Source organism: Eublepharis macularius, chromosome 1, assembly GCF_028583425.1.
Source record: "Eublepharis macularius isolate TG4126 chromosome 1, MPM_Emac_v1.0, whole genome shotgun sequence".
NCBI classification, from domain to species: domain Eukaryota; kingdom Metazoa; phylum Chordata; class Lepidosauria; order Squamata; family Eublepharidae; genus Eublepharis; species Eublepharis macularius.
The window spans coordinates 99,589,263-99,606,271 of NC_072790.1; the positions used below are offsets into that span (position 1 = coordinate 99,589,263).

The 17,009-nt window shown below is 43.1% G+C and overlaps 1 protein-coding gene across 4 annotated transcripts in view; it reads right to left on the reverse strand.

The window, feature by feature from the left end:
* The window catches only part of CDK19 (cyclin dependent kinase 19), a 176,307-nt gene that overhangs the window by 92,826 nt on the left and 66,472 nt on the right, over positions 1 to 17,009 (reverse strand). For all 4 annotated transcript variants that reach the window (XM_054980978.1, XM_054980962.1, XM_054980970.1 and 1 more), the window contains exon 4: positions 7,907 to 8,047. In XM_054980978.1, the coding sequence (XP_054836953.1) occupies positions 7,907 to 8,047 (141 nt within the window). The remainder of the gene's footprint in view (positions 1 to 7,906; positions 8,048 to 17,009) is intronic.

Genomic DNA, 17,009 nt, shown 5'->3' on the forward strand with positions numbered 1-17,009 from the left:
AGTTTTTTCAAGTCTCTGTACATATACTTGTCTGATAATTAGTTGTGTTATATGGTTCAATACAAGAAGATGAAGTTACAATCTTTTCCCAGGGTCTGTTCAGATACAATGGCAGAAGAATCAGAAAGCTAAAAAGAGACTGCAGAACTATCTACATATCATGATTGGTTTAAAGGCACGTTTCTTGTTAATACATTACTGATCCTTCTGAAAAAGTCAGCAGCTATGTTTCAATTTATGATCTATACTTTCCAAGGGAGAGCCAAATTGTAGTTTTCATTTTCAAAGTGTGAATAACCTAAATTTTCTGCAATTTTAATTTCATTGCAAGCCTGCCCCTCTTTACTAACTGTAAGTACTTAAGGAACTTCTTATCAAACTTAGGGATCATCTTCAGCATAGGGTTGCTACCATTTCCTATAGTTTTTTTTTTTAACTTAATAGCTTAAAACACAGAAATATGTGTGCATTAATATTGCCCCCTTTCCCTCACTGCCCTCCTAAGAAAAACTAATAATGAGCGGATCCAATGAACCCAACACTCCAAGCCAGGGTCATTTGGCTTCTTCTCAAAGTAAATACCAAGCTGGAAAGATATTCAAAATACAAGAAAATCTTTGCTGGATCACTTTTGTCCACTTAGCTTTCTCTCTTAGTGCTGTTTCTCTTTGTCTAGGAAATTTTCTTGCACTGAAGATCGTTCAATGATGTGAGCCCACACATGAAACCTAAAGTGGTACAGTCTAGAAACAAAAGTTTTACCACCTTAACTGCTGTTTTTGGGAACTAGGCCACAGTTCTACAGTTAAACAGGTTTGGTCTTAAAGGGTGCTCAGATAAGGGACAATTAGAGACCATAAGTACATTGTTTGAGGTCTTTAAAAGAAAGGTGATTATTAATTAAAATACCCTTCATTTGCCTTTTTACTGCTACAGCTACAGTTACTTTTTTCTTTCCCAACAAATAGGGTTGACAAGTCCACCAACCCTCCACCCCTGGCAGGAGATCTGGAGTCTGGCTTCTACCTTCTCCTTTTCTTTTTCTCACGTGCACCCGGCTTGCATGATGATGTCACTTCCTGGATGTCACATCATCACGCGGGTCACAGGTGCTCCCCAGGGTCTGAATCAGGCCTCTATGGAGCACAGCAGCAGCCAGATTTGGGCCAGATTCAGCCCAAATCCAGGCCAAATTGGGCCCGGATCAGCCCAGAGCTATGCAGCGGCACAATTCAGCCTAACTCAGGCCCGAAAAAATGGGGTAGGCTTATGATCTGCCTCAAGTGAAAGAACATTGCAAAGATGAAGTGCAACTGCTGAAAAATTCCTGGCTCTGATTGCTACTTAACCCAATTCAACTGGGATTCGGACCAAATTTGGCTGAATTTGGTCTAACTGGACTGGATTTGGGCCAAATTGGGCCTCTCTGGCACCCCGGAGCACAGCCTGCCGCCTGGGGGTGTACCGTGCTGCCCAGGGGCACACCCCAGGAGGCATGTTCCCCCTGCTGGCCAGGTAAGTGGGGGCTGAGGGTGCAGGATGGGAGCAGGGGACTGTCATTCGTACCAACAAATCACAAATCTCATCAATGTATATATCTAGAATGAATGCACCTTCCTGTATACACTTCAGTTCTGTAATCTCTTGTAGGAATCAAGTCAAAAATAATTTCATTTACCCAAATCTTGCTCTTCTACTGCAGACTAACATGGCTACCAAACTGAAACTATCACAATTCAACTCTGATAATATATTATCACATTTAATAACAATGGCATTGGAGATCCTCAAGGATAAAGATCTTCACAAGCCCTGCTCTTAGAGTCTCCACCTGCAGAGTCTCCACCTCCACCTCCATCTGGATTAAGTGGAAATCAGGGCCAGGAATTTTTCAGCAGTTGTTCTTCCACTTGAGGCGGATTGGACACCTACCCTATTTTTTTTTTTTAGGTGCCAGGCCCAAACCTCTCTTTTTACTTAGGATTCTAAATAAGGTGTTGATCTTTTAAGATCAACAGCACAAGCTTCTAGCCCGGCAACTCTTTTATGAGAGCAATATTAACTTAGGATACTAAATAAATTCCTCTGTTTTAATGTTCTGGCTGGGTTGCCAATTGTAGATCTTTAGAAAATTTTATCCTATTTTTTTATTTTTATCTTGTTTTATTTTGTAAAATGCCTCAAGCCAGTTCTCTGGAGAAGCAGCACATTAATTTACTTAGAAAATACATATGTTTAACAATTCTAAACTGCTGTTAGGTGGTAGATGGGAAGGATGAGCAAACTGTTTACCGCTTCCCCTGATGCACCCCCAAAGCAGCCACCACATGAGGGAAATGTTCCTTTAGGATTATTAAAATGAGGATCTGGATTTGAAAGGGCAATTGCTGTCATAGCCCTATGCATATTTAACTGGAAATAAGCTCCATTGGACATAGTTTAAACATGAATGGAATTTCTTAACATTCTGCAGCATTTTTTACATGTGCCCACTTACTTAATGCTGATTTGGGAAGCTGAGAAAATCTGAGTCAACTATGTAGTTATACAGGAATTGTATGAAGTCATGTTAGTCTATGGGGGAAAGTATTACATATGTCATGGGGCAGCCAGGGCTCAGTGATAGTGAGGACTCCTTGGGAGAAGAGGAGCCCCATGTAGCTAGTCAGGACTCAGAAGATGAGGAGTTGCCAGGTGATCAGAGTTCACAGCCGGCAGCTGAAGCAGAGCCACCGACACCTCACAGCCCCAAGACAACAGGTGAAACTCAGCCAGTTGTTTCCAGCCCTCCAGGACCACCAACACCCTTTGAGCGCCACAGAAGGGGACAAAGGTTGGAGCTACGGGAGAGACGATGCAGTGCAGGTCCTGACTCGATGTCAGCTGCTTGCTGATAACAGCAGCAAGTAGCTGCAGGATCACACCCAAGCAGCTGGCTGCTAACATGGCCTTTCAAGCACAGGGCTATAAAACCAGTCATGAGGGATTACTGGGCGTGGAAGCAACACATCAGAATGTTGCTACTGCTGTGACCACTTCATCAAACCTTGCCTTGTTCCTGTGACCTTCGGACTGTGCCCTGTCTCTGCCTGCATCTAGCCCTGAACTTGTAGGAACCGAACTTTGGACCTTGTGACTTTGCTATTTGGACTGCCCTCTGACTGAACCACAAACAACACTCTACTCAGCGCTGACCTTGGAACCGACTTTGACCATGATACTGGACTAATCCACGACAACATATTTGGACAAATCAAAATATCACAAAATAGTGGCCACTAGTAGAACTCCATGTATCATGTCTGATACTTTTTTGTGTTGTTTTTAATTTTTTGTAACCCTAGTCCTATTGCACTGCTTACTGAATGTCTTGTGCTGTTTGACTGCCTTGTTTTACATAGTGCAATCCGCCTTGGGTCTCAGCAAAACAAGTAGGATATAAATGAAATAAATAAAATGAAATAAAAATTAAATTAAAATTAGATATACTCCAGAACTCTTCACCAGGCTGGATGTTAAATATGGGTGGGGGAGGGGAGTAAGATATGATAGAAGAGCCCAAAATCTGCAATCTGAAGTTTTATTTAAAAAAAAAGAGGAGACAGAAGGATTAGCACACTTAATTAGTTTCTATATAGTGTTGAGCAAAACAGATTGTAACATACTCCAGGCACTCCTAGCTGTGAAAATATAAATGCCAGTTTATCAAAATCCTTTCCAATGCTTTCTGGAACACACTAATCTCTGCAAGACTAAGAAGAGCAGGGAAATGTGATAGTTCTTATAGCACACAGATAGACAATGATTCAACTAGGCATTAGCTAAAACATCAATAGAAAACAAATTGGTAATATATGTAGGGTATATAATCCCATAAACAAACTGAACAGCGAGACTGAACTGTTGATTTGTGGGCTCATTGAAAATGGCGCACCTGTAAACTAACCCTCTCCTGTTTTGCAAAATTTATATTTTCATTAGCAGTAACAGGATCGGATGCCACATGGATGCCAACTTGTCCAGTTGTTTGGGATACTTTTCAGTTTATTCAATCAGAGGATGTGAACAGAATTCTTGGATGTTTATGATCTCCTATGACCTCCTTGGCCACATAAATCTATTGGGTGGGGGCTGGCTGGGTTCAATAAGTGATTAAGGCCTCCTTGATAAAGTACCACCTGAAATAGGTGATGGTAAATAGACCCAGGAAATGTGAATAATTATCAACCAGTCTTGAACGTACCATTCTTGAGCAAAGTGACTGAGCAGGTGTTGGCTGGACAACTCCAGAGTTTCCTGGAGGAAGTGTCTTATTTGGATCCTTTCCAGTCTGGTTTCAGGCCTGGATATATGACAGAAGCAGTCTTAGTACCCTGGTGGACCTGCTCTGGGACATGGATGGGGAGAGCAATTCTATTGATTCTCCTGGACTTCTCACCATCTTTTGAAACTATTGATCATGGTATCCATCTGCATTGCCTTTTGGAGTTGGGATTGGGAGGTACTGTTATGCAGTGATTTTGGTCCAAGCTAAAAGATGGTGCTGTGAGACTGTTGCTCAGCTCCTTGGATCCTGACCTAGGTAATCCTGCAGGCTTCTTTTTTGCCCTCCATGCAAAAAACATCTTTAACATCTTTATGAAACCTCTGTTTTGGTATGGATATGGGCCAATAAACTGAAACTTATGATGACAAGATGAGAACTGGTACTGGTGAGTGGAAGGACCGACCTCAGAATTGTTCTAGACAGAGTTGCACTCTCCCTGGAGGAGCAGGTCCAGAGTTTGTAGGTGCTGCCTGCACTACTATTGCCAAAGCAGGTGGCAGCTGTGACTAGAAGTGCCTTTTACCAGCTTTTGCACCATATTACTCCAGTCTTAGCCTGTTTTCATTGGATCCCTATTTAATTCCAGGCCCAATTGAAACGACTGGTGTTTGCCTTTAAAGCCCACTGTAAAATTTTTAGAGTCTATGAATGTAATCCGCCCTGAGCCTGCCGGTGCGGGGAAGGCAGACTAGAAATTAAAAATAAATAAAAATAAAAAATAAAAAAGCTTCCAGCATTAGAATATAACCATTTGTCCTTCTTACTGCATCAGATGATTCTTGGCTCCTGTTAGCTTTCCCCACAAGTCAATTTAAAAGCTGTGTTGCGATATTTTGATTTTAATTACAAGATGTTTTGTTCACTTTTGAGTTAAATGGAACTCAGGTCTTTCATACAAATACAATTTTTTTCTCAGTGCATCCACTATCACTTATCTCTACATTAGGAGGATATATTCTGCCTATCTAGCCAGCCTTACCCTTGATAGTTATTTCTGATAATGCAACCTTGGAGGTTCTGGACTTCAACATCCTACCACACTGCCTAGATTTTGCTTCCAAAACACCACAATAATATTTCCAACCATACCAATACCAACATATGCCACAACCACCAACTACTGTTTCCACTATCAGTCTATCTAAGCAATATGTGATGTCCATTATCTTTATACCACAGACACAAGACATTATGCCATCCACATGCCTGTCACAAACCTATTTCTCCCTGTTCCTAGTCACCATCACTCTTCCTACAAGAACTGATACTTTGATTTGCGGGGAAAATGGTGGTGCAATTTTAGCTCTTAAGCTGAGAGGTATAAACACCTTACTGCAACTGGATGTCTTTTGGATCACTGGTCAGATCCAGTACGGCTCTCATGTTTTTATCAGGTCACGATGAAACACCATTTGTGGGCTTTCTAACACCTTGGGTTCTTTTCCAGCCAGAGTTCCTTTCAAATGGGGATTCCACAGATCTAGTCTCGGAGTTAATGCACATAACACTTCCTTCTAAAACACAATCAATTCCCCACAAAAAGTAAAAGCCATAAATCCACATATAATCAAGTAATTAAGTGCAGCTCTATTTGATACAGACTAATAAAATGGAAACATTATTTTCAAGGTACCCTAACCCAAATTATTTATGAAGTACCCAACTAAGGATCCTTACATTGCTGCTGACTCCAGCACGTGTGCACAAGTGTTATGCTACAACATGATGCTCCTTTCAATTCTTATTTTCCCTTCAATGAAAGTCCTTATAATGTAACCGAACCAGATTTGGAAGCCCATCTAGTCTAATCCCCTTCTCAGTGCAAGAAATCCCAGCTAGAACATTCTCAAAAGATGACTACATGGCCTTGGCATGAAAACCTCCAGCAAGCATACCCTCCCCAAGAATTGTTTCCACTACCAAATGGGTCTTACCACTAGAAATTTTCTTCTAATGTGCAACTGAAATCCATTCACTTCTATTTTAAGCTCATTAGATCTAATCTTGCCCTCTGAAATAGCAGAGAAGACGTCTGTGAAACAGACCATCAGGTATCTTAATCATGTTTTCCTTCAGAGTTCCTCCTCTAGGCTAAACATACCCAGTTCATTCAACCTTTCTTCATAAGACCCGTCCTTCATCTTGATGACTTCTGTGAGCTGTTCATAGCTACAATCCTAAATTTTTGCAGCAGCATCACTGAGTCAAATTGTGGCATTATAAGTATGTATAATCTGTTGCTGTATGTATTATTCTACTATGTAATTTCTGCATCTTTTAACATGTCATGTTCATATTTATGCTTTGTTTCAGTTTTCTGCAATCTTAATCCTATCACATTACTTATTGGATATCCCACCCTGGTTGTATTGACTTACACTGTGTGCATTCTCTGTGTGACTCAGAAGTTAAAAACCACGCATATTCTCTTGCTAGTGTAAAAATAATAAAAATTAAAAAGAAAGGCTTGTATCTAATTATGCTCCAAATTAGAAATCAATCCACAAGACAAAAAGGAAGAAGCATGTCTACCAGAAGCCTCACTTGCTCTGGAATAAAACTTTAGCAACAAGCTGCAGTTTGTCATTACAAGAACAAAAAAACCCTCAGGCTTGTGCACTTGCTTCCTCCCCCTTCCTTTTACGCAGAGCTCAGAAATTATTCATTTTCACGTTCACAGCAAACCATAGGTTATGTACAAACCATAAAGTAGTGTTTGCTGTTTTGCCTCTACAAAAAGATTCCAAACCAGGACTGAACTGTGGTTTGGAATCCTTGCTTGGAGGAATTTGTACTCCAGACATAGAAAGTCAGTGTGGTGTAATGGTGAGAATGTCAGATTGGATCTAGGAGACCCAAGTTCAAATCCCCACTCTGCTGTAGAAACATGCTGAGACACCCTGGGCCAATGACATGCTCTCAGCCTAACCTACCTCACAAGATTTTTGTGAGAAGAAAATGAAGGAGAGGAGAATGATAGAAGCAGCTTTGGGTCCCCATTTGGGAGAAAGGTGGGGTATAAATTAATATCAAGAAGTTACTGTTTGCTTAAATAGTAGAAATGATTATAAGCCTGAGCTAATGCAAACAGAAGTGGAAAGGGGAGGGGAGTTATTGCACAAGCCTGATGAGTTCCAAGGCTTGCTCTGTTATCTGCTTAAGCAATATCTAAGTTTAAGTCTAAAGTTTAGTTCTCTGAGAAAGTTGGGCAGAAAGACAATGCCATGAAGAGGTACTCCCTACAAAATATCCGTGAACTGAATTTTACAATGGTAAACTGTTGCTGTAAACCATAATGTTTTCAGAACCAGTTGTTCAGAAAATACAAACAGTTGATAAGCCCTTTGCTGGTAATGTTGTCTGCATTATCCTGCACACTGGGCACAGTGTCATTATCTTGTGTCAGATGTTACAGATAAAAACTAATCAGGACCAAAAGCTTACCCTTAAGAGTATCTAGCAACAACAGGAGGAAGTGCAGTGATCCTCAAGATTAATGTTTAGAGGTTTTATTCCATTTCCAATTCCACATATATAGTCCAAAACTATTCTTAATCAGTTAAAAGTCACAGCACTTACTAGGTCTCTGTGAAGCACCCAGTTTGCATGGAGATAATGGATTCCATCAAGAATCTGATAAAGTAGTGATTTGACCATAGATCTTGGCAACTGCATGGGTTTTTTGTTTGCTTTTGAGGCACGATGGAACTTGATAATATGCTGGAAGTAAAAAGAGCATAAACATGAAAGTATCTTGACATAATAACATTCTTAAATGATGACACTGTAAAATATAAGAACGTCAAAGTTTAGAATACTAAAATGGTACATGAGACTTCAAATAGACACACACACAGACACCCCCCCCCCCACTTTGAATGAGGTTTCAGAAATGAAAATGAAACATGATGAATCAGAAGGTACTTGGGCTGAAACAGATTTTCCTTGAAAATTTAATCCTCATTGACATTTTTCTAGTTTTTGTGTCATCACTGCACAGTTTTAAAGAAATTTTATGGTAACTTGAACAGTTCACTTCCTAAAGAGATAGACTTTGGAGATCTACAGTGAATTCCTTGATTTGAACAGTATGGAAACCTAATAATTTTGCATTTTAATTTTTTTTTGTTGTATAAAAGGTTGAGAATCTAGAATTAAAGTAAAATATGGAATTTTTCACATTTCAGTATTTGTCAGTGACTGGAGAAGGAAAATTGTGACCAATGGAGAGAAATAGTGTGTTGGATCCAAACTCTGCCAAAAGGATCTTCCATAGCTTCCCCTTTCCCTGTAAAGCAACTGGTAAGGGTTGAGGAACCTCAAAAACAATATGCCATTTATTATCTTTATTTATTTAGAGCACTTGTAACCCATTTTTCTCTGCATGACATGATCCCAGAGTGGTATACAATGTCCAAAATACACACAGAAAAAAGCTGAATTTTGCTAATATTACATGACATCAAGGAACTAATTCATAAGGCAGAGTAGGTGGCAACAGCTCTGCGCTTGCTAAGAACAGTCTCTCCCCAGGAAGACAGGCACTCACTTCCATTCAGCAAAGGGAATAGCAGCAAGTGGAGGAAATTATGTAAAATCACTTTTCTTGCTCTTAGACAAAAGGAACAAGCTCAATTTCAGCATACAATAGAGCCCTCCCGAAACAGCTTTCTGGGGGAAAGAGAATAATCTACTTTTGTGATGTTCTGATGTTTGGATTCAACTCAGTGATTGCTGACAATGCAGAGCCTGGGACTTGTAATAAATAAATTTTTCTGGTTCACAGATCAATTCAGACTTCTCTAAGACTCTATCAGAAACTGCACACACATTTCTAAATTTTATTCTGGTATTAAATGGAATTAAAAAGACTGATCCTCCCCCAAAATAAGAATACAATTTCTCAATAGCAGGTCCACTTTTGGGAAAGGTAGAGAAGAATGACCATTCTTGGATGAAGGAAATTCTAGAAAAAGATTGTTAGTTTGAACATAGCACTCCTGAGTAAAGGAGCAGAGCAGTTTATAAGGGAATAACCCTAGGTCCATATCCAAAGCAAAAGCCCTGAAACATATTAATAATAAAATCGTACAATAATCATACTTAAAGTGCTTTCCCCCCATCACTGCGGTTTGAGGCAGAGGCATCACTAGCTCCCTTCAAACCGATATTTATACATCAAGAGCCAGACTCAAAAATCTGCACTCAGTCCCTGTTCCCCCTCTCCCTCCTCTGCTCTCTGGTATGAACACAGTCAGCCTTTAGGCATGTTTAGTATTCTACTAACACTGATGTTAACCAGCCTGAGACAGCTATCATGCTTAATGACTGTGCAAATATAACATTAGGCTGCATTAAGGACAAACAAGGGAAGAGAGAAGGATAATTCACGCTGGAAAGGTGATGAAGAAGAAAGAGGTGCGTATCCTAAAGGCTGTTTCCTGATTTGTGAACATCACTGGACCTGAGTAACCAGAACCACACATTTAAGATTAGAAGAGCTTTCAGAGCAGATATGATGAGTTCCAGATATCCTTCATAAATAATTTAAAATATGAAGAAGACTCTTAAGGCAGGGGTCCCCAAAGTGGTATTTTTCAAAAATGGGAGTGGGCAGTTGGGGCTCTGCAGATTTTTTAAAAGTTGCTTTGGTAGCACCTGCCACCACAGCACAAAGATCTTCACTGCATGACTAAAAGTAAGCTGTGTGTATGGAAGAAAATATTTTTAATAACATGTTCATTTTAAAAGGCATCTTTTTAAACAGAGCTGATGCCTGAAATGTTGAAGAGTTACTATTAGTGTTATGCATGACCTCACTCCATAAGGCAGTAACCATTTTGTGGCTGTGCCCCCCACCCTGTCAGAATTCTGAAGTTCCCAGAGGCTCAAAAAAGTTGGGGGCCCTGCTCTACTGTACTGAAGCACAGAGAAGGAAGCTTTCCATAGCAGAGAGGCATCTGAGGAAGGAATTCCTGATGCTGTACTGCACTGTAATTCTTCAACTGATTAAATCAGCACAGTTGACTATAATCCCAATATAAGCTACATCTTTAAGAAGTGAGGTTATTTATTAAGTAGGAGTGCTGATTGGTAAGTTTCCAGCATGTTATACCAGAAACACATAAGCACACCCCAACATCCACACCCTGCTTTAAAACTAAGATTTTAAACTATGAAAAGGCCTGAGGACTTAAGAGTAATTACCTGTTCACTAGACCAAAAAACTTAAAGCACTGAGACTACAGCACTGCCAATTGAAAATATTTCTAACTAGCTTGATGTCCGTGCTTCATTATGGTATTTAACTACTTTAATTCCAGTTATAATACTTACAGGTATCTAACATTTTTTGGTTTATGGGGGAGGGGTTGGAGTTGGTTTTGTAGTATAACAGCATAGCACCCGAGCTTCACAAAGGTGTTTGAATAAAGCGAAGCGTGTTGATGCCGAAAACTGATGAAGTGAATTTCAAAATGTAACATTTGTTGAAGAGATTTTAAAAGGAAAAGATTGTAGTGCAATAAATAAAGTGAAAAATATGTACAACCTTTTTTTCCCTACTGAAGTACCTCTTTGTAGACCACATTGGTGGTTTTCCCCTCAGGTGCTAGGCTCACCAGGCTGCTGGGTGAGCTCACTCTGGAGCAGGCCACATAGAACTGCCCATGTGAGAAGCAGTCCTCCCTCAAGTCAATTCTTGCCACCTTCAGTGTCTGCCTCTAGGACTTGTTCATTGTCATAGCAAAGCAGGCCTTGAGAGGGAACTGCAGTCTCTTGAATTTGAAGGGGTTCTGTGATGGTATGAGTGGTATACATGGTATGAACACCCCCTTCCCCCCAAGCACTGCCGGTGAACAATGTGGCCTCGATGATGTTCCTGTGAAGGCTTTCACTCATACTCTGGTGCCATTGCAGAGTTTGGGTGGGCTGAGGTTCCAGAGCAGCATCGCTGTAGCCCCCACTTTGAGGAGGAGCTTGTGGACTGGGAAGCCAGGAGGGTTGAGCATACTGAGGAAGTGGACCACATCATCCATTTGCACCACTGAGTCCACAGATCTGTACTCCATTTTGAGTGAGTTAAGTTGTGTTTCATTAATGATGGCAGCCATGTCGATCTAGGGGCAGAATGGCACGCTTGCACAGCCAGTTTCTCTGTGATAGTTACGATATCAGGGTATATCGTGGCTGTTAGCTCTACTAGGGTTGTCACTACTCTGGCAGGCCTGCAAGGATGGTCGCCTTTCCTTTGGACTCAGGATATGCTCCATGCTCAATTTTTAGTAGGAGTTCGGAGAATTTCCCAGCAGACACCTCGCCTCTCAAGTCAACCGTCATGTTCTTTCTTAGTGAGAGTTTCCTGATGAGAGGCCACAGATATGATGCCTTGACACACACGGTAACCTTGTCAGCTTGAGTTCCCCTTGGGACTACTGGCAGAGTCTGCCAGAAGTCTCCAGCCAGCAGCACTGTGACTCCTCCCATCGCTCTCTCGTTGCCCCTGACATCTCTGAGGATTATGCTCAGTGCCTCAAAACACCCCTTAAGCACCATGGTGCTCTCATCCCAAACAACGAGCTTACAGTTCCACAGCACTTGGGCCATGTTGCTTTGTTTTGACATGCTGAACAGGGGTGTTTCTGCATGGATGAGGTTAAGAGGTAGCTTGAAGGTAGTGAAGGATAATATGCCATGCCTGAGTGAGCCTTGACCTTCCATGGAAGTGAGCGCCTCTCTACTTGTCTTCCAGGATTGCTTTGCTTATAGAGAGACTCTGCCGCTCCGTGCACCTTGGGGTGATCTTGCTGGTACTTGGCCACTGCTGCTTGGTGCACTGCAGGAGCAGGACGTTCATATTTACTTGCCGCATCTCTAAGTTGCTTCCTCCTCTTAGCATCAGAGTATCTTGCACGACATGTGCCAGAAGGCTTCTTGGCAGCAGTAAGAGGTGATGGCTGCAAAAGGTGTGAGGTGGAGTTGGACTGAGGGAGGGGTGGTGTGGTGGGCACTTTGGCAGATTCATGTGACAGGTTCGCATTGAAATGGCCTCTAGAAAGGTTGTGTACCATCTCCCCATGAACATTTAAAAACTCAGCTGCCATACTGACTTTATATAAAATCCCCATTCAAGAGTCTTGTACTGTCTTTCTTCAATTGTCTGCAGTTTCCTTTACCTGATTGTTACCTCAGAACACAGCTGACCAATCAGAGAGAGGGGGTGCAAGCAGGCAGGAGCCTGCCAGGCACACAGGAAAGCCAGGCCCCACAGGGAGATTGGCAACCCTAGCGAACTTTTAGGAGAAGACTGGGAGGTGCATTTTACCTCAGGACACGTTAATGACTCCCAATAGCAACTGCATACGGTTTAGAATGTGGGGGATGATGACAAATCAGGCTGCATACACAAATGACCTCTGTGTTCCAACTGTCTCAGGGGGGGGAGTGAGATGTGGAATGTTGTGAGTCCCAATCAGCCTGCATATGCAAATGACCTTGAAAGGCTGGCCCAATCAGGGAAGAGTGGGTGGGGGAGCAAGCAGGCAGGAGCCTGCCAGCCACATAGAGAAACTGTATCCCTTTGAGAAAACACATTTTACTCCTTTTAACCCCCTTAGGGAGCACATTCCTTAAAATCCCTTCTTAGTGAGTGTTTACATTATGAAAGTAATGTTACCTCCAAATTGCACTTTTGTAGGACACACACACACACACACAAGCTTGATGCCTGTGCTTCACTATGGTATTTAACTACTTTAAATCCAGTTATAATTAGAGATGGGCACGATCCAAAAAAAAAATACCGATTAAGCCGTTTGTGGATCCGGGCCGCTGCCGAACCCAGGCCACCGATTCTAACCGATCAAGTTCCATTTCCGATCTGGAATCGGGAAGGCCAAAGCGGGAGGGCACCCCGCTGTTTCCAGCGATATAGGAATGGTGGTTGGTTGCAGCGGCTGCCAGGCCCGGCGGGCAGGGGGAGGCAGCAATGAGCCGCCTCCCTTCAGGGAGGGAGGGGACATTCACACACACACACACACACTTAGAGTAGAGGGTAGGGAAGTTTTTAACCCAGCAACGAGCCGCCTCCCCTCAGGGAGGGGACATTCCCAGGGCCGGATCTACGGTTGCCAGCACCCAGGGCAACCGTAGTCAGGCTCTTGCACGCGCTCCTGGGTCCCCTCCCCCCCCGCAGCAAGCTGGCTGTCCCAGTGCGCTGCGGAGCTGGCAGCAGCGCAAGTGGCTTGGTGGCTGCCCGTGCCGTTCACCTGCCCCGCAAGCCCAAGGGCGGGTGGCTTGCCTGCGCGCCCCTTGTCCTGGGGAAAGGCGAACGGCGCAGGCGGCCTCCCAGCCTCCCGCGCTGCCTTTTGCCTTTCCCCAGGACAAGGGGTGGCTGGCTTGCCCGCGCGCCCCTTGTCCTGGGGAAAGACGAAAGGCGCAGGCGGCCTCCCAGCTTCCCGCGCTGCCTTTTGCCTTTCCCCAGGACAAGGGGTGGCTGGCTTGCCCATGCGCCCCTTGTCCTGGGGAAAGACGAACAGTGCGGGTGGCCTCCCAGCCTCCCGCGCTGCCTTTTGCCTTTCCTTTGTGCCTATAGCTTCAGAACATCCCCTTCCCCCTCCCTCACCTGGGTTGCTGCTCCGTGGTTGGAAGGAAGCCTGCTAATCAAAGAAAGCTGGGCTTCCATTCGTGTTTCAAGGGCGACAGAAGGAGGGCAAACACAGCTCATTCTCCTGGCTCCGTTGCCCTGGAAATAAATTACTGGCGCAAGAGTGTCTGCAATTCTGAACAGAAACCGATATATCCGATCAAGTCCTGAACAAGCAAACCCCTGACTGCTGGATTGGTTGCCGTGGACAGAACCGATTAGCTGAGTCACGATGGCGTAAACGCCAAAATCGGGGTTTTTTTGAAATCGTAATTCAGATCGTGCCCATGTCTAGTTATAATACTTATGGGTATGTAATATTTTTTAGTTTGTGGAGGTTGGTTTTATAGTATACTAGCATAGTACCTGAGCTTCACAAAAGTGTTTGAATAAAGTGAAGTGTGTTGATGCCTAAACCTGAAGAAGTGAATTTTGAAATGTAACACTGGATGAAGAGATTTTTAAAAGGAAAAGATTGTAGTACAATAAATAAAGTGAAAAATACGTACAACTGTTTTTTTTCTACTGAAGGATCTCTTTGTAGACCACATTGGTGGTTTTCCCCTCAGGTGCTAGGATCACCAGGTGCTGGGTGAGATCACGAACAGGCTACATAAAACTGCCCATGTGAGAAGCAATCCTCCCTCAAGTCAATTCCTGCCACCTTCAGCGTCTGGCCCTGGGACTTGTTCATCGTCATAGCAAAGCAGGCCTTGAGGGGGAACTGCAGTCTCTTGAATTTGAAGGGGTTCTGTGATGGTATGAGTGGTATACATGGCATGAACACCCCCTTCCCCTTCCCCCCAAGCACTGCCGGTGAGCAATGTGGCCTCGATGATGTTCCTGTGAAGGCTTTCACTCATACTCTGGTGCCATTGCAGAGTTTGGGTGGGCTGAGGTTCCAGAGCAGCATCGCTGTAGCCCCCACTTTGAGGAGAAGCTTGTGGGCTTGGCCACCAGGAGGGTTGAGTGTGTTGAGAAACTCCACATGGGTAGTGGACCACGTCATCCATTTGCACCACTGAGTTCACAGGTCTGTACTCCATTTCTGCCCCTTTGAGGGAGTTGTGTTTCATTAATGATGGCAGCGTTGTCATTCTTGATGGTCAGAATGGCACACTTGCATAGCCAGTCCATGGACTTCTCCGTAATAGTGGCTATATCAGGGTATATCGTGGCTGTTAGGTCTGCTAGGGTCATCAGTACTGTGCCCAGGCCTGCAGGAATGGTCACCTTTCCCTTGGACTCGGGATACTCTGTCACCTATTTTTAATAGGAGTTCAGAGAATTCCCCAGGGGTCAAGTGGACCCTCTCAAGTGGACCCTCATGTTCTTTCTTAGTGAGAGTTTCCTGATGAGAGGCCACAGATATGATGCCTTGACACACACAGTAACCTCGTCAGCTCGAGTTCCCCTTGGGACTACTGGCAGTCTACCAGAAATCTCCAGACAGCATCACGATGACTCCCCCCATCACTCTCTCATTTCCCCTGACATCCCTTAGGGTTATGCTCAGTGCCTCAAAAGAACCCTTGTGTGCCATGGTGCTCTCATCCCAAACAATGAGCTTACAGTTCCACAGCACTTGGGCCAAGTTGCTTTGTTTTAAGATGCTGAACAGGCGTGTTTCTGCATTACTGACTTTTATATAAAATCCCTATTCAGGAGTCTTGTACTGTCTTTCTTCAACTGTCTGTACTGTCCTTGACCTTAATTTTACCTCAGAACACAGAGTTCCACAGCTGACACAACCGAAAGAGAGGGGTGCAAGCAGGCAGACCTCACAATAGGGTTGCTAGATCCAGGTTGGATAGAGTGAGGTTTGGGGAGGGGAGGGGCCTCAGATTGGTATAATACCATAAAGTCCACTGTCCAACGCAGCCATTTTCTCCAGGGGAACTGATCTCTGTCACCTGGAGATCAGTTGTAATTCTGGGAGATCTCCAGCCACCACCTGGAGGCTGGCAACCCTACACCACAGGGAGATTGGCAACCCTAGTGAACTTTTAGGGGGAGACTGGGCTGTGCATTTTACCTCAGGACACATTCACTGACTCCCTTCACAACTGTTTAGAATGTTGGCCCCATATGCACATGACCTTGAAAGCTAGCCCAATCAGGGCAGAGTGGCTGAGCTGGCAGTTGGCAGGGGAGGAGAAGCCTGCCAACTACACAGGGAAGCTGTATCCCTATGGGAAAACACATTTTACTTTTTACCCCCTTAGAGGGCAAATTTCTTAAAATTCCTTCTTAGTGAGCCTCTACATCACAAAAGGAACGTTCTCCCCAAATTTCACGTTTCTAGGCCCAGGGGTTTGGGCTGGGCATTGATGAGTCAGTCAGGACACTTATCTTTATATATATAGATTAGGTTATTCTCCATTTATTCTAGTATGCATAAAGATAGAAGATAGAAGAAGATAGAAGAACAGTCAAAATGAGTACTGAAGTTGCAATGCTTGGAAAACACTTTAGTGAGTGAATACCTATCTTTATTAAGGTAAAGGTATCTTTATTACTTTCCTAATAAAGGAATAGATAGGAAAATTCCAAGCTCTGCTTTGTATGATTAAACTGATGTATATTATGGGTCAAAAGACATCTTTTCACCTCTTAAATCCATCATCCCTACTGAAATTATATTTACACGTTTAACTAAATGAAATTCATACTCTTCTCTAGTTAACCTTACATCCATGATCTACTTCTCAGCCTGTCTGTCGCCTACTCCTTTTCCAATTTTAGATTGTAAAGTGCTCAGGTCAAGTGCATCAGAAAGAACCCCTTTACAGACTGGTATTTCACACACAAAAAGTCTATATTTGGCTGTCACTTGTGGTTTCCATGGGCTCTATGTAACATAAAAGACTGATTTGCCCATAACAAGGCAACACAATGACTTCATGACAGTTTGGAAAAAAAAGCTTGAAAGTTCACATGCCCTTCACAAGATATCACCAAAAGCAATTTACAGTTAGGAATGTATAACCTAAAAAACCTTCAAAACTTAGCGACTGTCACTCAACATTTCATAAATTC